At 40.6% G+C, this 22774-nt stretch overlaps 1 protein-coding gene across 1 annotated transcript in view; it reads right to left on the reverse strand.

Annotated features, from left to right (window-relative positions):
• Positions 1-22774, reverse strand: part of CATSPERB (cation channel sperm associated auxiliary subunit beta) — a 136181-nt gene that overhangs the window by 108203 nt on the left and 5204 nt on the right. Inside the window, exons 3-4 of the mRNA XM_068990985.1 lie at positions 21937-22077; positions 11429-11489 (exon numbers count right to left, since the gene is read on the reverse strand). Coding sequence (XP_068847086.1) covers positions 11429-11489; positions 21937-22077 — 202 coding nt within the window. The remainder of the gene's footprint in view (positions 1-11428; positions 11490-21936; positions 22078-22774) is intronic.

Consider the following 22774-nt stretch of genomic DNA (forward strand, 5'->3'; position numbering starts at 1 on the left):
AAGTTTCTTAAAAGATACAAACTGCTGAAACTCACTTCAGAATAAATAGAAACTTTGAGTACTTCCATGTCTATTAAGGAAATTGAATGTGTAGTTAAAATCTTCACACAAAGAAAACTTCACACCCAGAAATCTCCACTGGTGGTGAATCCCAAACATTTAAGGGGCTTCCCTAGTAGCTCAGATGGTAAAGAATCTGCCAGCAACGGGAGAGACCTCGGTTTGATCTCTGGACTGGAAAGATCCCCTGGAGAAGGGAACAGCAACCAGCTCCAGTATTCTTGCCTGGAGAATTCCGTAGACAGAGGAGCCTGGCAGGCTAGTCTATGGGGTTGCAAAGAGTCAGACACAACTGAGCAACTTTCACTTTCATATAAAAATTCTTACATAATATAGGGGGGAACTCTGGTCAACTCATATTTATTTATATATCTCCCTTTTTAGAAAGCCTGTAAATTTACTTTTTGACCAGATACTTACCAGTCAGGATTTCAAAAATCACAACAAGCAAATCAAACACCTGTGAGATTCTGGTAGTGCCCTCCTGTGTTTCATTTTGGCGATTAAACCAGAACTCCCTTTCAAGGAAGCTTCTGTGCTGTATTTCCTAGAATGAAGCTCATTGTTTTTCCACTTGAACTCACCCACTTGAAAAGCAGACCCCCAAAACCAAGAACTCAGTCCCAATATCACCACATAAATCATTTTCATTCTAGCAATTGTACAGTTAAAGACCCCCAAAACTCCTTTATTTAACAGAATGTTTCAATGCAAGGTAAAATTTCTAACACCCTTGTCAGCATTTGCCAAATGTCTTCCATGGGAATCAGCAATATTTCACCCTTAAAGTTCTAGAGATGACCCCACCTGGCAAGCAGAGCCAAATCCTACCAGGGAGGAATATGGACAAAGAGCTCCTTGCTGGTCCCAGAACTGCTGTCAGACCCAGAAACAATAAAATTAGTCCTTACTCATAAACACTGTCCAACAAAGAGGCTACCATAAAACTCAGAAGCCCATCTTTCTGCACAGGTTTCTGGATAAAAATGTTTCTTTTTTTTTTTTTGTAACTCTGTGATTCAGACCAAAAGATGATTATTAAAAAGAAAATCAAGAAATGGAAACAAGGTTCTAGTAAAAGCTTCCTAGAAGACGGATTCCAGTGTGATAAAAATGATCTAGATAAGTTCTTTTGTCTAGAGGAATGCAATATTATCAGACCCTTACACAAGCCCTCCTGAAACTCCTTAGTAGACAACATTTCAACTCAGAAATCCAAGTGAAAATACCTTCGAAACGAAAGAAGTGATGTGGCTGGGAAACCATGTTCACCTTGGCGAACATTTTCCTACCCACCAAGAGCTTGGGTTTTCTGGTAATGTCACCAGCTTTCTGGTCAAAAACATTATTGAAGTCATCGGGAACAGAGGACTGGAGATTTGGTGTCTGAGCCCATGTGTTCTGGGTTCCATATCTGGGGCTCAAGAGCCAACAGGATCCTGTGGGACTCATGCAAGGTTCCCCAAGGCAATGAAATTCTAAAGTTCCTGAAGCTCAGTGAGAACTCAAGACTGGTATCACCTGTGCTGGGCTTCCTTGACTCCTCCTAAAGTTCTGTGCACCCTTGGTTTTCAACTTAAAGCTGAGCACCTCCCCCAATGTTCATCAGCCCCACGATCCTAAACAGCTGAGCAACTCATGTGAAAAAGCATTACCAGATACCAAAACAAAATAAAAATATTACAAGAAAATAAGACTCCAGATTGATAATTCCAAGAACCCACTAGCCAAATGATTCCAGCAATACACAAAAAGGATAATGCATCACAACTAAGAGTTGTTTATCTTAGTAATGCAAGGCTGGTTCAGAATTCAACATAAATCAATGGAATCCTCCATATCAAGAGATGAAAGGAAAAAATCCTTATAATCATCTCAATAGATTCAAAAAGAGAATTTAACAAAATTCAACACCAATTCATGAACTCAGCAACTTAGGAATAGAAGGGAACTTCCTTAGCCTAATAAAGGACATCTACAAAATACCTACATATAACAACACCTTAACCTAATGAGGAAAGGTTGAATAATCTCCCAAAGTTGTAAACAAGGCAACGATATCCTCTCTCACCATTCCTACTTAACATTGTACTGGAGTTCCCACCAATACAATAAGGCAAAAATAAAGAAGTAAGTAAGTACATAAGAAAATAAATATGTAAATAAATAAAATGAATACATATTAGAATGGAAGAAAGGAAGTTATCTCTATTTCTAGATGGATGATTATCCATGTAGAAAATCCCAAAGAGTATAAAAGGCTGTGCATGTGTGCTAAGTCACTTCACTTGTGTCTGATTTTTGCAACACTATGGATCATCAGGATCCTCTGTCCATCGGATTCTCCAGGCAAGAATGCTAGAGTGGGTTCCCATGCCCTCCTCCAGAGGATCTTCCTGATTCAGGGATTGAACCAGTGTCTCTCGTCTCCTGCATTGGCAGGTGGGCTCTTTACCACTAGCACTGCCTGGGAAGCCCCATACAAAAGGCTACTTGAATTAATAAGTAAATTTAACAAAGTTCCAAAATATAAGGTCATGTTACATTTGTATATTTATATATTATCAATCAGTTCAGTTGCTCAGTCGTGTCCAACTCTTTGTGACCCCATGGACTGCAGCATGACAGGCTTCCCTGTCCATCACCAACTCCCAGAGTTTACTCAAACTCATGTGCATTGAATTGGTGATGCCACCCAACCATCTCATCCTCTGTCGTCCCCTTCTCCTCCTGCCCTCAATCTTTCCCAGTAGCAGGGTCTTTTCAAATGAGTCAGTTCTTCAAATCAGGTGACCAAAGTACTGGATTTTCAGCTTCAGCATCAGTCCTTCCAATGAATATTCAGGACTGATTTCCTTTAAGATGGACTGGTTGGATCTCCTTGCAGTCCAAGTGACTCTCAAGGTCTTCTCCAGTACCACAGTTCAAAAGCATCAATTCTTCAGCGCTCAGCTTTCTTCACAGTCCAACTCTCACATCCATACATGACTACTGGAATAACCATAGCTGTGACTAGATGGACCATTGTTGGCAAAGTAATGCCTCTGCTTTTTAATATGATGTCTAGGTTGGTTATAACTTTTCTTCCAAGGAACAAGCATCTTTTAATTTCATGGCTGCAGTTACCATCTGCAGTGATTTTGGAGCCCCCCAGAATAAAGTCAGTCACTGTTTCCATTGTTTCCTCATCTATTTGCCATGAAGTGATGGGACCGGATGCCATGATCTTCGTTTTCTGAATGTTGAGCTTTAAGCCAACTTTTTCACTCTCCTCTTTCACTTTCATCAAGAGGCTCTTTAGTTCCTCACTCTCTGCCATAAGGGTGGTGTCATCTGCATATCTGAGGTTATTGATATTTCTCCCAGCAATTTTGATTCCAGCTTGTGCCTCAGCCAGCCCAGTGTTTCTCATGATGTATTCTGCATATAAGTTAAATAAGCAGGGTAACAATGTATAGCCTTGATGTACTCCTTTCCCGATTTGGAACCAGTCTGTTGTTTCATGTCCAGTTCTAACTGTTGCTTCATGACCTGCGTACAGATTTCTCAAGAGACAGTTCAGGTGGTCTGGTATTCCCATATCTCTCAGAATTTTCCACAGTTTGTTGTGATCCGCATAGTCAAAGGCTTTGGCATAGTCAATAAAGCAGAAATAGATGTTTTTCTGGAACTTTCTTGCTTTTTCCATGAACCAGCAGATGTTGGCAATTTGATCTCTGGTTCCTCTGCCTTTTAGGAAGCACAAGCTGGAATCAAGATTTCTGGGAGAAACACCAATAACACCACTCTTATGGCAGAAAGTGAAGAGGAACTAAAAAGCCTCTTGATGAAAGTGAAAGAGGAGAGTGAAAAAGTTGGCTTAAAACTCAACATTCAGAAAACGAAGATCATGGCATCTGGTCCCATCACTTCATGAGAAATAGATGGGGAAACAGTGGAAACAGTGCCAGACTTTATTTTTTTGGGCTCCAAAATCACTACAGATGGTGATTGCAGCCATGAAATTAAAAGACGCTTACTCCTTGGAAGAAAAGTTATGACCAACCTAGATAGCATATTCAAAAGCAGAAACATTACTTTGTCAACAAAGGTCCATCTAGTCAAGGCTATGTTTTTTCCAGTAGTCAGGTATGGATGTGAGAGTTGGACTGTGAAGAAAGGTGAGCACTGAAGAATTGATGCTTTTGAACTGTGGTGTTGGAGAAGACTCTTCAGAGTCCCTTGGACTGCAAGGAGATCCAACCAGTCCATTCTGAAGGAGATCAGCCCTGGGATTTCTTTGGAAGGACTGATGCTAAAGCTGAAACTCCAGTACTTTGGCCACCTCATGCAAAGAATTGACTCATTGGAAAAGACTCTCATGCTGGGAGGGATTGGGGGCAGGAGAAGGGCACGACAGAGGATGAGATGGCTGGATGGCATCACTGACTCGATGGACGTGAGTCTGAGTGAACTCCGGGAGTTGGTGATGGACAGGGAGGCCTGGCGAGCTGAGATTCATGGGGTCGCAAAGAGTCAGACATGACTGAGTGACTGAACTGAACTGAACTGAACTGATACACCTATGTCCGCAAAGAGTTGGACACAACTGAGCGACTGAACTGAACTGATACACCTATTAGAATGGCTAAAGCAAAATACATATGTATTGATACATATTAAAATGTATATAAATATATATACATACTATATAAATATACACATATGTATGGGTTTCCCTGGTGACTCAGTGGTAAAGAATCTGCCGACAATGCAGGAGATGCAGGAGACTCGAGTTAAATCCCTGGGTGGGGAAGATCCCCTAGAGGAGAGCATGGCAACACACTCAGTATTCTTGCTAGGAAAATCCCATGGACAGAGGAGCCTGGTAGGCTACAATCTACAGTGTTGCAGAGAGTCAGACACAACTGAAGTGACTGAGCATGCATGCACACATATGTATGCTGCTGCTGCTGCTGCTAAGTCACTTCAGTTGTGTCCGACTCTGTGCGACCCCTTAGATGGCAGGCCACCAGGCTCCCCCATCCCTGGGATTCTCTAGGCAAGAATACTGGAGTGGGTTGCCATTTCCTTCTCCAATGCATCAAAGTGAAAAGTCAAAGTGAAGTCACTCAGTCGTGTCTGACTGAGCGATCCCATGGACTGCAGCCTACCAGGCTCCTCTGTCCGCAGGATTTTCCAGGCAAGAGTACTGGAGTGGGGTGCCATTGCCTTCTCCAACACATATGTATACATGTGTTCAAATACACTTACATATACTAAGTGCTGGCATGGCTCCAGGTAACCGGGTGATGAAAGTAAAAAATAATATAATTACTTTGCAAATAGTTTGATAATTTCTTATAAAGTGAAACTTATACTTATCATATAACACACTAATCCTACTATCTGGTAATAGTCAAATGCAACAAAAATTTGTATTCACACAAGAATCTATATGAGAATGCCTATAGTAGCTTTATTAATAATTGCCAAAAACTAAAAAACTCCAAATGCCCTGCAAAAAAATAAAGTAAGGTACATCTATACAGTGGAATAATAGCCAGTAAGAAAATGAAAGAAACTATAACAGATAAATCTCAAATGAATTATGCTAAGTGAAAGTAGCCAGGCTCAAAAGGCTACCTATTTGATGATTCCATTTATATGCTCTGGAATAAACAAAACAATAGGAACAGAGAACAGATCTGTGGTTTCCAGGGACCAGGAGACAAGAGTTGACTACTGGTGGGATAATCTTATTGGATGATGCAACAGTCCTAAATCTTGATTTGTGATTACCCAATTGTGACAACTTATAGAGCTACGCACTTAAAAGGGTGTATTTTACTGAATGTAAAGTATACCTTATTTCAAGGTGAAAAAAGGAACAAATTGTGAAGTATAAATGGAGTGACTCTTTTTACTTTTTGCTGTCTTCCCCATGGGTGAATTTAACTCAGATGACCATTATATCTACTACTGCGGGCAGGAATCCCTCAGAAGAAAGGGAGTAGCCATCATGGTCAACAAAAGAGTCCGAAATGCAGTGCTTGGATGCAATCTCAAAAATGACAGAATGATCTCTGTTCAGCTCCAAGGCAAACCATTCAATATCACAGTAATCCAAGTCTATGCCCCAACCAGTAATGCTGAAGAAGCTGAAGTAGAACGGTTTTATGAAGACCTACAAGACCTTTTAGAACTAACACCCAAAAGAGATGTCCTTTTCATTATAGGGGACTGGAATGCAAAAGTAGGAAGTCAAGAAACACCTGGAGTAACAGGCAAATTTGGCCTTGGAATGTGGAATGAAGCAGGGCAAAGACTAATAGAGTTTTGCCAAGAAAATGCACTGGTCATAGCAAACACCCTCTTCCAACAACACAAGAGAAGACTCTACACATGGACATCACCAGATGGTCAACACTGAAATCAGATTGATTATATTCTTTGCAGCCAAAGATGGAGAAGCTGTATACAGTCAACAAAGACAAGACCAGGAGCTGACTGTGGCTCATATCAGGAACTCCTTATTACCAAATTCAGACTTAAATTGAAGAAAGTAGGGAAAACCACTAGACTATTCAGGTATGACCTAAATCAAATCCCTTATGATTATACAATGGAAGTGAGAAGTAGATTTAAGGGCCTAGATCTGATAGATAGAGTGCCTGATGAACTATGGAATGAGGTTCGTGACACTGTGTAGCAGACAGGGATCAAGACCATCCCCATGGAAAAGAAATGCAAAAAAGCAAAATGGCTGTCTGGGGAGGCCTTACAAATAGCTGTGAAAAGAAGAGAGGCGAAAAGGAAAGGAGAAAAGGAAAGATATAGGCATCTAAATGCAGAGTTCCAAAGAATAGCAAGAAGGGATAAGAAAGCCTTCTTCAGTGATCAATGCAAAGAAATAGAGGAAAACAACAGATTGGGACAGACTAGAGATCTCTTCAAGAAAATTAGAGATACCAAGGGAACATTTCATGCAAAGATGGGCTCCATAAAGGACAGAAATGGTATGGACCTAACAGAAGCAGAAGATATTAAGAAGAGGTGGCAATAATAAATGGAAGAACTGTACAAAAAAGATCTTCATGACCCAGATAGTCATGATGATGTGATCACTAATCTAGAACCAGACATCTTGGAATGTGAAGTCAAGTGGGCTTTAGAAAGCATCACTACGAACAAAGTTAGTGGCTGCTGCTGCTGCTGCTGCTGCTGCTGTGTCACTTCAGCCGTGTCCAACTCCATGCGACCCCATAGACGGCAGCCCACCTGGCTCCCCCATCCCTGGGATTCTCCAGGCAAGAACACTGGAGTGGGTTGCCATTTCCTTCTCCAATGCATGAAAGTGAAAAGTGAAAGTGAAGTCACTGAGTCATGTCCAACTCTCAGTGACCCCATGGACTGCAGCCTACCAGGCTCCTCCGTCCATGGGATTTTCCAGGCAAGAGTACTGGAGTGGGGTGCCATTACCTTCTCCTAAAGCTAGTGGAGGTGATGGAATTCCAATTGAGCTGTTTCAAATCCTGAAAGATGATGCTGTGAAAGTGCTGCACTCAATATGCCAGCAAATTGGGAAAACTCAGCAGTGGCCACAGGACTCAAACAGGTCAGTTTTCATTCCAATCCCAAAGAAAGGCAATGCCAAAGAATGCTCAAACTACCATACAATTGCAGTCATCTCACATGCTAGTAAAGTAATGCTCGAAATTCTCCAAGCCAGGCTTCAGCAATACGTGAACCGTGAACTCCCTGACGTTCAAGCTGGTTTTAGAAAAGGCAGACGAACCAGAGATCAAATTGCCAACATCCGCTGGATCATGGAAAAAGCAAGAGAGTTCCAGAAAAACATCTATTTCTGCTTTATTGACTATGCCAAAGCCTTTGACTGTGTGGATCACAATAAACTGTGGAAAATTCTGAAAGAGATGGAAATACCAGACCACCTAACCTGCCTCTTAAGAAATCTGTATGCAGGTCATGAAGCAACAGTTAGAACTGGACATGGAACAACAGACTGGTTCCAAAGAGGAAAAGGAGTACGTCAAGGCTGTATATTGTCACCCTGTTTATTTAACTTATATGCAGAGTACATCATGAGAAACGCTGGACTGGAAGAAGCACAAGCTGGAATCAAGATCGCCAGGAGAAATATCAATCACCTCAGATATGCAGATGACACCACCCTTATGGCAGAAAGTGAAGAGGAGCTAAAAAGCCTCTTGATGAAAGTGAAAGAGGAGAGGGAAAAAGTTGGCTTAAAGCTCAACATTCAGAAAACTAAGATCATGGCATCCGGTCCCATCACTCCATGGGAAATAGATAGGGAAACAGCGGAAACAGTGTCAGACTGTATTTTTTGGGGCTCCAAAATCACTGCAGATGGTGATTGCAGCCATGAAATTAAAAGACACTTACTCCTTGGAAGAAAAGTTATGACCAACCTAGATAGCATATTGAAAAGCAGAGCCATTACTTTGCCGACTAAGGTCCATCTAGTCAAGGATATGGTTTTTCCAGTGGTCATGTATGGATGTGAGAGTTGGACTGTGAAGCAGGCTGAGCACCAAAGAATTGCTGCTTTCGAACTGTGGTGTTGGCGAAGACCTTTGAGAGTCCCTTGGACTGCAAAGAGATCCAACCAGTCCATTCTGAAGGAGATCAACCCTGGGATTTCTTTGGAAGGAATAATGCTAAAGCTGAAACTCCAGTACTTTGGCCACCTCATGAAAAGCGTTGACTCATTGGAAAAAGCTCTCATGCTGGGAGGGATTGTGGGCAGGAGGAGAAGGGGACGACAGAGGATGAGATGGCTGGATGGCATCACGGACTTGATGGATATGAGTCTGAGTGAACTCCGGGAGATGGTGATGGACAGGGAGGCCTGGCATGCTGGGATTCATGGGGTCACCAAGAGTCGGACACGACTGAGCGACTGAACTGAACTGAACTGAACTGAACACATGCCTGCCTTCTAAGTCACTTCAGTTATGTCCAACTCTTTGCAACTCAATGGACTGTTGCCTGCCAGGCTCCTCTCTGTCCATAGGATTCTCCAGGCAAGAATGCTGAAGTAGACTGCCATTTCCTCCTCCAAGGGATCTTCCTTACCCCAGGGATCAATCCTATGTAGCTGGCAGGTTCTTTACCACTAGTGCCATCTGGGAAGCCTACATAACACCAAATGAGTAATAAATGAATTAAGATAGATAAAGTGTTTAAAGTCAAACTGTAAATATAAGAATTTAGTAAATGCTGTCTGCTGGTTCTACTACTACCAAGAAGATTATTTTTCTATCTTTGTTATTGATGCTACATAAACTACCCTTTCCAAGATTTTACATGTACACCTTGTGGCTCAGCTGGTAAAGAATCTGCCTGCAATGAGGAAGACCTGGGTTTGATCCCTGGGTTGGGACGATCCCCTGGGGATGGGAAAGGCTACCCACTCCAGTATTCTGGCCTGGAGAATTCCATGGACTATACAGTTCATGAGATTGCAGAGTTGGGCACAACTGAACAACTTTCACTGTCACTGCTCAAATTCATGGCATGGCAGCAAATGAGAAATGACTGAGGAAAAAGTAAATGAGCAAATATGGTCTCCTTCCCCATGAATATTTTCTTTCCTGATTTCTAGTGTATTACTAATATTAGATCATCCTCTTCTATTACATTATGAAATGAAGTAAAAGTCGCTCAGTCGTGTCCCACTGTTTGAGACGCCATGGACTGTACAGTCCATGGAATTCTCCAGGCCAGAATACTGAAGTGCGTAGCCTTTCCCTTCTCCAGGGGATCTTCTCAACCTAGGGATACCCAGGTCTCCCGCGTTGCAGGAGGATTCTTTACCACCTGGGCCACAAGGGAAGCCCATTACATTATGAGCTCAAATATATCTTTATTTACTCAATCCAGAAGTTGCATCAAGATAGGCAGATATTATTTGGTCTCTTAATCTAAAATACTTAAATTTTCAGATCACCTTTGTTCCTCCCAAGATGACCTTAGAAATCAATGTATTTCTGAAATTAAAATTTGGAAATAGGAGAAGTGAAAATAACAAGTGATCTTCATTTCAATTGTCAAACTAATGTCAATATTAGGCCAAGCAACCAGAGCAATCCATCATTAGACTGTACCCACTTGCTCCTTTTTTAATAGAGTAGAATTTCCAGGATGAATTCTTTGAAACAAAAATCACAAAAAATTTCAATAGATTAATTTGAAAAAACTGAGATGATTGAAGGATAAAAATAGTGATATAATCTAAGTTAGCTGTTATAACATGGAGGCTTCTTTTTCAATCTTTTATTTTTGATGTTTCCTTATATGGAGTCTTTTCCATTCTTTCTGCCTACTGTTACTTCTCTCCTGCCTTTTACTCTGTAGGACACATAATTTGGTTCATCCTCTAACTTCTTCCATAGAAGGGTTGACCTGTATGATTCCCCCAATTCCTCATCACCTGCTACATTTGATTGGCACACAAGAGGGTGCCCAATCAATTCTAGGGCAGTTGAAGACACTTTTCTGGAAATTTTGAATTGGGCTGGCCCCTAGGAAATATAAATAAAAATTTGACAGCAGTGAATCAGCTTTAGAAAACTAATCTGCAAAATGGAAAAATAAATATAGAGGTATAGAAAACATAGATAAGAGAAACAGGGTGAAAATATTCCCTGGGTTCTTGATGGCTCTCCATTTCTTACTTCTAATTCCTTCCTATAGTTTGGCTTCATTTTTGTCTTTGGGTTTCACAACAAAAAGAAATTTAGTATTTTTCCTTTAGTGAGGTCAAGATGGTTTCTGTTTCTTGCACCTACCAAATTAGAATAATATACCCTTTATCATTTTTAAACTATGGGTCTGTATCTCGTACCTGAAGATCTACTAGCCCAGTCCACTAGCTCAATACTCACACCTTCTGGAATTTCATTTTCTTTCTTTCCTTTAGGTATTTACAGTAGCATATGAACTAGGCTATCATATTATACTTAATAATAGAGCCAACAGTAAAATAATATATTAAATTTTTCAATTAATGTTTCCATTTCATTAAAATTAATTGGCACCTGAATTTATCAATACTATAAATTTTAAGTTCTAGAAAATGAGTCTACTTTAAATAAAGAATAATATAAGCTATGTATATCAGAACCATTCATCTATAATAAATTGCCAGATAAAACACAGGAAGCTCAGTTAAATTTGTGTTTCAGATGAATCACTAAATAACTTTCAGTAAAATGTATGTCCCAAATACTCCAGGAGACATTAACATGAGATAGCATAATTTTTAACATGATAAATGTTTTTTATTTGATAAATTTGGCAATCTATACCCATGAGTAAAATAATTAATTTAGATCACTCTTACCTGTATTTTTTGTGATGTTTTCTCTGGGAATATCAACCAACCAGTAAACCCGATCACTGTACTTGAATAAAGATGATGTGAGAAAACAGTGTCTTACAATGCTGATAGCAACACTTATTTTGGCATAGTCTACCCCATATTTAAAAACTAAAATTAAACAAAAACATCCAATGCAAATATCCTTTACCCAGAAATTTCACTCCTGGGAATTTAGCTTACATTATATTCACATATGTGTGAAATGTGTTCAAGGATATTTTCATCATTACTTCTGATAGTACTAGAGGATTGAAAATAACTAAAAAATAACTAAAGTATTCATTACATAAAGTTATATGTAAGAATATAGTCACAAAAAGGAACATGATACAGCCAAACTCAGGTAGCATAAAGCTGAAGCATTACTGGCTTATGTGTCAGAGGACAGAGTCTGTTGCTGACAGAAAATTTAGGAATTTGAGAGGAAAATACCAGGAGCAAGGAAACTGCAAAATATTGATCTAAGAGTTAAATATGAATGTGAGAGTTTGACCATAAAGAAGGCTAAGCACAGAAGCATTGATGCTTTCAAACTGTGATGCTGCAGAAGACTCTTGAGAGTCCCTTGGACAGCAAGGAGATCAAAACAGTCAATCCAAAAGAAAATCAACCCTGAATATTCATTCAAAGGACTGGTGCTGAAGCTGAAGCTCCAATATTTTGGCCACCTGATGGGAAACCCGACTCATTGGAAAATACACAGATGCTGGGAAAGACTGAGGGCAAGAGGAGAAGGCAGCGACAGAGAATGAAATGGTTGGATGGCATCACTGACTCAATGGACATGAGTTTGCGCAAACTCTGGGAGATGGTGAAGGACAGGGAAGCCTGGCATGCTGCAGTGCATGGGGTTGCAAAGAGTAGGACATGACTAAGCAACTGAACAACAACAGGAGTTAAATATAAATTCTTTCCAAATTCTTGGGCAACACAAGTGCAGGGGAGATCAGCTGAAGGCCATGTTAAAAAAAAAATCAGCAGTGGAAAATAAAAGAACTAAGTAGACATATTAGCTGCTGAAACCATAGGTAAGACCATTTGCAATTTGTGCCAGGGTGTCAGGGGACGTTCAACTTTAAGGAATCCAATATGTTGCACTTTTCTTCCTTTGTGTGCCATTTCTTAAGGATTCTTTGTTCCTTATCAGTTCCTATTCTGGGAACGAGTAGAGCTGCATGCAGTTCTCAGGACTGAGATCATGGGAAATGTACCTGCCCGGATTCTTCTCAGTGGCTCTCAATGACTCTTTTCAGCATCAGCGACCTTGTATGTATTAGACTATTCATTTTGTTGCAATTGATGGGATTTCAGCCTTTGTAATGGCTGAGTAATCACTTTACTAAAGATATATAAGCCTGCATTTCTGCTACTAAAATACACTTGTTTCACTAGAGACTTGGGTCCCCGTGTCTTTCTTTCTCTTTCTCTCTCTCTGGCTAATTCTCTGTAGCATAGAAACCTGTAGAGCTCACTTTCCTGCCCGTGATTTCATGACCTCTTCAAGAGGATGCCCTGTGCCTCCATGAGCGGTACAAGCCCTGTCCTAGGGCTTAAATACAAATTGGTTCTTTATTGGTTTCTGCATAACCCAGGGAATGCTACCCTCTTTCTCTCTTTTGCTTTCTTATCATTGACTCTGGACCACCAGGTTCTGGTCTATTAAAGGACCGCAACACCAGGGCAATTAATAGCATTTTAGATCACCACCAACAAAAACAACAGCAAATTCTTATAAGAACATAGCAGAATCCAGAGTTGCTACAGCTTACTATTGTCAATGTCACTTTTCTATCAAAAATAACAGGATATGAAAAGAAACAGAAACATGTAACTAATATTTAGGTTAAAAAAAGATAAACCATAAACTGACACAGAATGAGTTCAGATATAGACGAAGACTTCAAAGAAGCTATTACAAATATGCGAAGAGATTTAAGGAAAATTTGTTAAGGAGGAAAAGGATAGGAAATCCAGTACCAAAATGAAAAATAAAATCATAAAACCAAGTGGAAATAATGAGGTTGAAAACTGTAACAGATAAAATATTAACTGCGTGTGTGTTAGTCACTCAGACATGAATGACACTTTGTGACCCTATGGACTGTAGACCACCAGGCTCCTCTGTCCAATGGATTTTTCAGCAAAGAGTATTGGAGTGGGTAGCCATTCCCTTCTCCAGGGGATCTTGCCAACCCGGGGATCAAACATGGTCTCCTGCATTGCAGGCAGATTCTTTACCATCTGAGCCACCAGGGAAGTCCTGTCAATTTTCAGATACTATAAAAATTCAGTTGTTGAGGAAACTGAGGTACGCTGACCTCCCCCCACCTCATGCCTCTGTTTGGCAGTCCACAGTCTAGCCTACACCCTTCTACTCTCAGTGGAATGAGTCACGTGCAAGAAACCTTTTGCTATCGGGGAGGGTCTCAGGAGCCCTCCTGGTGTTGTAAGCTGTAGCACCTCTGGCCTCTGTTGGGGGAGGCTGGGCAGGGTCAAGGGGTGTGGATGAGGGAGCAGGAGGAAGGGTGTGGTTGGAAATGGCAAAAGAAAGAATAAGTGTACATAAATATATAACAACTGAGATTATTCAGTCTGAAATAGGGATAAAATGATTAAAGGAAAATAGATGGAGCTATAGAGATCTGTTCAGTTCAGTTCAGTTCAGTTCAGTCGCTCAGTCGTGTCCGACTCTTTGCGACCCCATGAATCGCAGCACGCCAGGCCTCCCTGTCCATCACCAACTCCTGGAGTTCACTCAGACTCACGTCCATCGAGTCAGTGATGCCATCCAGCCATCTCATCCTCTGTTGTCCCCTTCTCCTCCTGCCCTCAATCCCTCCCAGCATCAGAGTCTTTCCCAATGAGTCAACTCTTCGCATGATGTGGCCAAAGTACTAGAGCTTCAGCTTTAGCATCATTCCTTCCAAAGAAATCCCAGGGCTGATCTCCTTCAGAATAGACTGGTTGGATCTCCTTGCAGTCCAAGGGACCCTCAAGAATCTTCTCCAACACCACAGTTCAAAAGCAACAATTCTTCGGTGCTCAGCCTTCTTCACAGTCCAACTCTCACATCCATACATGACCACAGGAGAAACCATAGCCTTGACTAGATGGACCTTAGTCGGCAAAGTAATGGCTCTGCTTTTCAATATGCTATCTAGGTTGGTCATAACTTTTCTTCCAAGGAGTAAGCGTCTTTTAATTTCATGGCTGCAGTCACCATCTGCAGTGATTTTGGAGCCCAAGAAAATAAAGTCTGACACTGTTTCCACTGTTTCCCCATCTATTTCCCATGAAGTGATGGGACCGGATGCCATGATCTTCGTTTTCTGCATGTTGAGCTTTAAACCAACTTTTTCCCTCTCCTCTTTCACTTTCATCAAGAGGCTTTTTAGTTCCTCTTCACTTTCTGCCATAAGGGTGGTGCCATCTGCTTATCTGAGGTGATTGATATTTCTCCTGGCAATCTTGATTCCAGCTTGTGTTTCTTCCAGTCCAGCATTTCTCATGATGTACTCTGCATATAAGTTAAATAAACAGGGTGACAATATACAGCCTTGACGTACTCCTTTTCCTCTTTGGAACCAGTCTGTTGTTCCATGTCCAGTTCTAACTGTTGCTTCCTGACCTGCATACAGATTTCTCAAGAGGCAGGTCAGGTGGTCTGGTATTCCCATCTCTTTCAGAATTTTCCACATAGAGATCTGTAGGTTGATAAAATATTTTCCAAAATGTGCCCAATTGAGCTTTTGGTTCAAGATGGTGGAGTAGGAGAACATGTCCTCATCTCCTCCTGTGAGAGCACCAAAATTGCAACTAACTATTGAATAACCACCAACAGGAGGACACTGGAACCCACCAAAAAACATACCCCATGTCCAAAGAAAAAGAAGAAGCTGCAGCAAGATGGTAGGAGGTGTGCAATCACGATAAAATCAAATCCCATACAGGCCAGGTGGGTGATCCACAGACTGAAGAACAATAATACCAAAGAAGTTCTTGCACTATTGTGAAGGTTCTGAACCCCACTATTGTGAAGGCTGGGAAGCCTGGCAATCTGACAGAGGGACTGGGAATCCTCAGGAATCTGGCCTTGAGGGCCAGTGGGTTTTGATTGCAGGCCTTCCAGAGGACTGGGGGAAACAGAGATTCCAGTCTTTGAGGGCACAAACAAAATTTTGGTGCAGCAACACCCAGAGGAGAGGAGCAGTGACCCCACACGAGACTAAACCAAAACTACTTACTAGTGTTGGAGGGCCTCCTGTAGGGGCCTGGGTCAACAGAGGGTTACCACAGGGACGGGGGCACTGAAAGGTCTCCCTTGGCATAAACCCTCTTGGAGTTCACCATTAACCCTACCATAGAGCCTATAGACCCCAGAGCTGGGTCACCTCAGGCCAAACAACTACCAGGGAGGGAGTGCAACCCCACCTATTAGCAGATAATTGGATTAAAACTACCGAGCAAGGCCCTGCCCACCAGAGCAAGACCCAGTTTTCCCCAGTCCCTCCCATCAAGAAGCTTACACAAGCCTCTTAGCCTCATCCATTAGAGGGCTGACAGAAGAAGCAAAAGAAGCAGAGTTTCACAGCAGCTGAAACAAAAACCATATCACAGAAAGTTAATCACTATGAAAAAAGCAGAAAGTTTTGTCACAGATGAAGGGGTAAGCTAAAATCCCAGAAAAACAACTAAATGAAATAGAGACAGGCAACCTTCCAGAAAAAGAATTCAGAATAATGATAGTGAAGATGATCCAGGATCTTGGGAGAAGCATGGAGGCGAAGTTCGAGAAGATGCAAGCAATGTTTACCAAAGACCTAAAAGAACTAAAGAACAGACAAACAGAGATGAATAATACGTTAGAAAGAATCCATAGCAGAATAACTGAGGCAGAAGAACGGATAAATGACCTGAAGGACAAAATGGTGGAAATCACTGCCATGGAACAGAATATAGAAAAAAGAATGAAAACAGCCTAAGAGACCTCTGATAACACTAAATGCACCAACATTCGCATTATAGGCTCCCAGATGGAGAAGAGAGAGAGAAAGAACCTGAGAAAATATCTGAAGAGATAATATCTGAAAACTTTCCTAACATAGGAAAGGAAATAGTCAACCAAACCCAGGAAGCACAGAGAGTCCCAGGAAAGATAAACCCAAGGAGAAACAAACTGAAACACATAGTAAAAAAACTGACAAAAATTAAATGCAGAGATAAAATATTAAAAGGAACAAGGGAAAAATGACAAATAATATACAAGGGAACTCCCAACAGGTTAACAGCTGATTTCTCAACAGAAACTCTACAAGCCAGAAGGGAATGACATGATATATTTAAAGTGATGAAAGGGAAGAACCTACAACCACAGATTCTCTACCCAGCAAGACTCTCCTTCAGATTTGATCGAGAAATCAAAAGTTTTCCAGACAAGCAGAAGTTAAGAGAATTCAGCACCACCAAACCAGCTTTACAACAAATGCTAAAGAAGCTTCTCCAGGCAGGAAATACAGGAGAAGGAAAAGATCTACAGAAAATAAACCCCAAACAATTAAGAAAACAGTAATAGGATCATACATATTGACAATTACCTTAAATGTAAATGGATTAAATGCACCAATCAAAAGATATAGACTGGCTGGGTGGATGAAAACATGTGGATGTATGCACTTCCACTTACCACATCACTCTGCTTGACAACCTCCAGATTGTATGTAATCATTTTATATTGTTAAGTTAATCATGTTCCCATTATGGCTTGCAATTGTAATAATCTTTTATTTTTGTCTGGCTATTGATTGTGAAAACTGATAAACATCTTTTACTATTGTGAAAAAAAAAAAAAGCCCAGTTAGAGTCCTAGGCAGGAAAAGAGAGAAAGGGGCAGAACATTTCTTTGGAGAAGTAGTGGCTGAAAACTTTCGAAATTTTGTAAACTTACAATCCAAATAGCCTAGAGAATCTCAATTAGAGTGAATACAAAGAGAACATCTTAAAAGCACTAACAGGAAAATGCCACATTACATACAGGGGGCAATAACAAAATTAACAGTTGACTTCTCATTCAGGAAAAGTGATGTCAGGTGACATATTCAAAATGCAGAATGACATTTAAAATGCTTAAAGCAAATGAAATCACTCAGAAATTCTACGTCTTACAAAATAATCTTTCAAAAATTAGAGTGACCACTAAAAACCTACTAGAATTTATAAGTGAGTTCAGTATGTTTTCAGGATATCAGATACAACAATTAATTGTATTTTTTATATATTTGCAAAGAACAATCTGGAAATGAGAATAAGAAAGCAATTCTCTTTACAACAGCATCAAAAAGAAGGAAACATCAGAAATAAATTTAACAAAAGAAGTGCAAAACTTATACTCTGAAAACAACAAAACATTGTTGAAAGAAATTCGAGAAAACCTAAATAAATGGAAAGAATCCAGCTTGTTCATCTGGAAGTTCTTGGTTCATATACTGTTGAAGCCTAGCTTGAAGGATTTTGAACATTACCTTACTAGGATGTGAAATGAATGCAACTGTGCGGTAGTTTGAACATTCTTTGGCATTGCTCTTCTTTGGGACTGGAATGAAAACTGACATTTTCCAGTCCTGTGGCCACTGCTGAGTTTTCCAAGTTTGCTGATATATTGAGTGAAGCACTTTAACAGCATCATCTTTTAGGATTTGAAATAGCTCAGCTGGAATTCCATCACCTCCACTGCTTTTGTTTGCTTCCTAGGGTTCACTTGACTTCACACTCCAAGATGTCTGGCTCTAAGTGAGTGACCACATCATCAGGGTTATCTGGGTCATTAAGACCTTTTTTTGTCTAGTTCTTTTGTATATTCTTGCCATCTCTTCTTAATCTCTTCTGCTTCAGTTAGGTCCTTGCCATTTATGTCCTTTATCATGCCCATCCTTACATGAAATATCCCCTTGATATCTCCAATTTTCATTTTATTTCTTAAAATGTTCATTTCTTAATTTTTTAATTTTTGCTTGAGCTCTGTCTTTGTTGCTGCACACAGGCTTTCTCTAGTTCTGACAAGCAGGGCCCACTCTCCAGATGTGGTGCCTTGGGTTCTCATTGTGCGGCTTCACTTCTTATGGAGCATGGGCTCTAGGGCCCATGGGCTTCAGCAGGTGTGACTCTAGGGGTCTAGCTGCTGCTGCTGCTGCTAAGTCACTTCAGTAGTATCCGACTCATAGCGACCCCATGGACTGCAGCCCACCAAACTCCCCCGTCCCTGGGATTCTCCAGGCAAGAACACTGGAGTGGGTTGCCATTGCCTTCTCCGAGGCGCCTAGAGCTCAGGCTAAATAGTTATGGGCTTAGTTGCTCTGCAGCATGTGGGATCTTTTTGGACCAAGGATTAAACCAGGGTCCCCTGCATTGGCAGGCAGATTGTTAACCACTAGGCCACTGGTGGCTCAGACGGTAAAACGTCTGCCTACAATGCGGAAGACCTGGGTTCAATCCCTGGGTTGGAAAGATCCTCTGGAGAAGGAAATGGCAACCCACTCCAGCACTCTTGCCTGGAAAATCTCATGGACAGAGGAGCGTGGTAGGCTGCTACAGTCCATGGGACCGCAAAGAGTCAGACACGACTGAGTGACTTCACTCACTCACTCAGGCCACAAAAGAAGTCCTTCCGATTTTCTTGAAGCAGTCTCTAGTCTTTCCCATTCTACTGGTTTCCTCTATTTCTTTGCATTGTTCGTTTAAGAAGGCCTTCTTATCTCTCCTTGCTAGTCTCTGGGATGCTGCATTTAGTTGTGTATGGTGGTGGTGGTGGTTTAGTTGCTAAGTCATGCCTGACGCTTGCAACCCCACGGACTGCAACCTGCCAGGCGCCTCTGTCCATGGGATTTCCTAAGCAAGAATAGTGGAGTGGGTTGCCATTTCTTTCTCCAGGGGATATTCCCTGACCCAGGGATCAGACCTGGGACTCCTGCATTGCAGGCAGTCTCTTTACCAACTGAACCACTAGGGATGCCCCAGTTGGGTGTATCTTTCCCTTTCTCCATTGTCTTTCACTTCTCTTCTTTTCTCATATATTTGTAAAGCCTCCTCAGACAACCAGTTTGCCTTCTTAGATTTCTTTTTTGGGGATGACTCTGGTTACTGCCTCCATTAGAATGTTACAAACCTTCATCCATAGTTCTTCAGGTACTCTGTCTATCAGATCTAATCCCTTGAATCCATTCAGCACCTCCACTATATAATCAAGGGATTTTATTCAGGTCATACCTGAATAGCTTACTGGTCTTCCCTACTTTCTTCAATTTAAGTCTGAATTTGTCAATAAGAAGCTTATGATCTAAGCCACAGTTAGCTCCAGGTCTTGTTTTTGCTGACTGTCTACAGCTTCTCCATCTTTGGGTGCAAAGAATATAATCAATCTGATTTCAGTATTGACCATCTGGTGATATCCATGTGTAGAGTCATCCCTTGGGTTATTGGAAAAGGGTGTTTGCTATGACGAGTGTATATTCTTGACTAAACTCTTTTAGCCTTTGCCCTGCTTCATTTTATACTCCAAAGCCAATCTTGCCTGCTGTTCCATGTATCTCTTGACTTTCTACTTTTGCATTCCAATCCTCTATGATGAACATTTTTTTTTTTTTTTTGGTGTTAGTTCTAGATGTTGTTTTGGGTCTTTATATGACCAGTCAACTTCAGCCTCTTTGACATCAGTGGTTGGGCCTGGACTTGAATTACTGTGATGTTGAGTGGTTTGCCTTGGAAATGAAGTGAGATCATTCTCTCATTTTTGATATTGCACCCAACTACTGCATTTCAGACTCTTTTGTTGACTATGAGGGTTACTCCACTTCTTCTAAGGGATTTTTGCCCACAGTAGTAAATATAATGGTCATCTGAATTAAATTTGCCCGTTCCCGTCCATTTTAGTTCATGGATTCCTAAGAGGTTCACTCTTGCCATCTCATCTTGCCAGTGAACTCAGTGTTCCCTGCTTGACCACATCCAGTTTACCTTGATTAATGAACCTAACTTTCAGGTTCCTATGCAATATTGTTCTTTAGAGCATCAGACTTTACTTACCCAACCAGACAAACCCACAACTGACTGTCATTTCCACTTTGGCCCACCCACTTCATTCTTTCCGGAGCAATTCATAATTGCCCTCTACTCTTCCCCAGTAGCATATTGGACACCTTCCAACCTAGGGGGCTTATCTTCTGGTGTCATATCTTTTTGCCTTTTCTTACTGTTCATGGAGTTCTTGTGGCAAGACTGTGGAGTGGTTTGGCATTTTCTGCTCCAGTGGACCACATTTTGTCAGAACTCTTCACTATAACCTGTCTTGGGTGGCCCTGCAGAGCATGGCTCATAGCTTCATTGAGTTATGTAAGCCTCTTTGCCATGACAAGGCTGTGATCCATGAAGGAGATCATAATATAATTTGTCACTGAAAAGGATTATGTACTGATATATGCTATCACATGATGAACCTTGAAAATATTATGATAACTGAAGGAAGCCATTCACAAAATATTGCATATTATACAGTTTCATTTACATGAAATGTTCAAATAAGCAAATCCAGAGAGACAGAAAGTATATTAGTGGTTGCTTAATACTGGGGAGCAGAAAGTGTAATGGGGAGTGACTGTCAATGGGTATGGGCTGTCTTTTTGGAAATGGTGAAAGTGTTCTAATATTAGATAGTAGTGATGGCTGCACTCTGTGAATTACTAAGAACCATTTAATTGTACACTTTAGGCAAATTGTATGGCATGTAAATTATATCTTATTAAAGTTGCTACCCTCCCTCCCTCCCCCCAAAAATGAAATAAAGACATTTTCAAAGGAAAAAAACATCCAGAGAATTAATTGCTAGTACACCTGCTCTGTCGGAGAAGGCAATGGCACCCCACTCCAGCACTCTTGCTTGGAAAATCCCATGGATGGAGGAGCCTGGTGGGCCACAGTCCATGGGGTTGCTAAAAGTCGGACACGACTGAGCGACTTCACTTTCACTTTTCACTTTCATGCATTGGAGAAGGAAATGGCAACCCACTCCAGTGTTCTTGCCTGGAGAATCCCAGGGACAGGGGAGCCTCATGGGCTGCCATCTGTGGGGTCACACAGAGTCGGACACGACTGAAGCGACTTAGCAGCAGTAGCAGCAACACACCTGCTCTGTAAGAAATGCTAAAAGTTCTTTGTTGTTGAAGGAATATGACACCAGATGGCAACTTATACTTACAGAAAAGAATGAAGGGCAGTGGAAATAATGAATATGTGAATAAAAAATATGAATCTTTTTCTTTTCTTAATTTCTTAAAAGAATATGACTGTTTAAAGTAAAAAGTATAGCAATGTATTATTGGACTTAAACCATATTGCCAGATTAGCTGTTTTTAAAAACACATGCTAAAAGGAACAGTATTCTTGTTAATAATATATCACAGAATAAAATAAAATGTAATTACCAAAGTTAAGTTAAAGCGGAAGATCCCCGTGTATGTACTATTTATGATTTCCAGGCTGGGAGCAAGTCCTGCTGATGTGAATATGCTGAGAAACTCCTTTGTAGTAAACTCAAGTTCAGATTGGAAAAAACACTGGATTTCCTTTGGGAAAAACAAAAACAAGTAGTGACAATTTAATGAAGGGAAGCATGTTTTATATTAATTTAAAAGTGAGGAGAAATCTGTGAAAAGTAAATGCTGCTAAAGATTACTATCTCTAGTAATTCTAGTATTTAACTTCAAAAAATCTATTTTGAAAAGTATATTTTTCAAAAGTCAGTAAGCTATTATGCTAGTGTCATAACAGATTTCAATCCATCCTATAATAATATTTTCTGTCATAGAAATGGTCATAAAGTTATTATATTTAATAAACATAGAATCAAAGCCTAATGCTATCACATGTAGAAATTTCTATTTTATTAACATCATTATTTTGTGTCTAAATAAAGAAGAAGCAAGTATATGAAGCAAAATCATTTCACTGCATTTTCATTGAATATTTCCCAGTTGTGAGAAGGTAAATGAAAAGGTAGTGATCATAAATGGATTTTCTTGAAAATCAATATAGATAAGACGAGCTTCATCTCATTTGGTTCTCCTAATAGAGGTCACTTTGGGCGAGTTACCTATCTGAATTTCAGTTTTCCTATCTATAAAATGAGGAAACATTCATTCCAAGGATATTTACCAAGCCCTTACCATGAAGCAGGCAGTGTCATTGGTGCTGGGGAAACAGAAGTGAACAAAACAGGCAAGAATCCTTGACCTAATGGAATTTGTATACTAAGGGGGTTAA

This window comes from Capricornis sumatraensis, chromosome 19 (genome assembly GCF_032405125.1).
Source record: "Capricornis sumatraensis isolate serow.1 chromosome 19, serow.2, whole genome shotgun sequence".
NCBI classification, from domain to species: domain Eukaryota; kingdom Metazoa; phylum Chordata; class Mammalia; order Artiodactyla; family Bovidae; genus Capricornis; species Capricornis sumatraensis.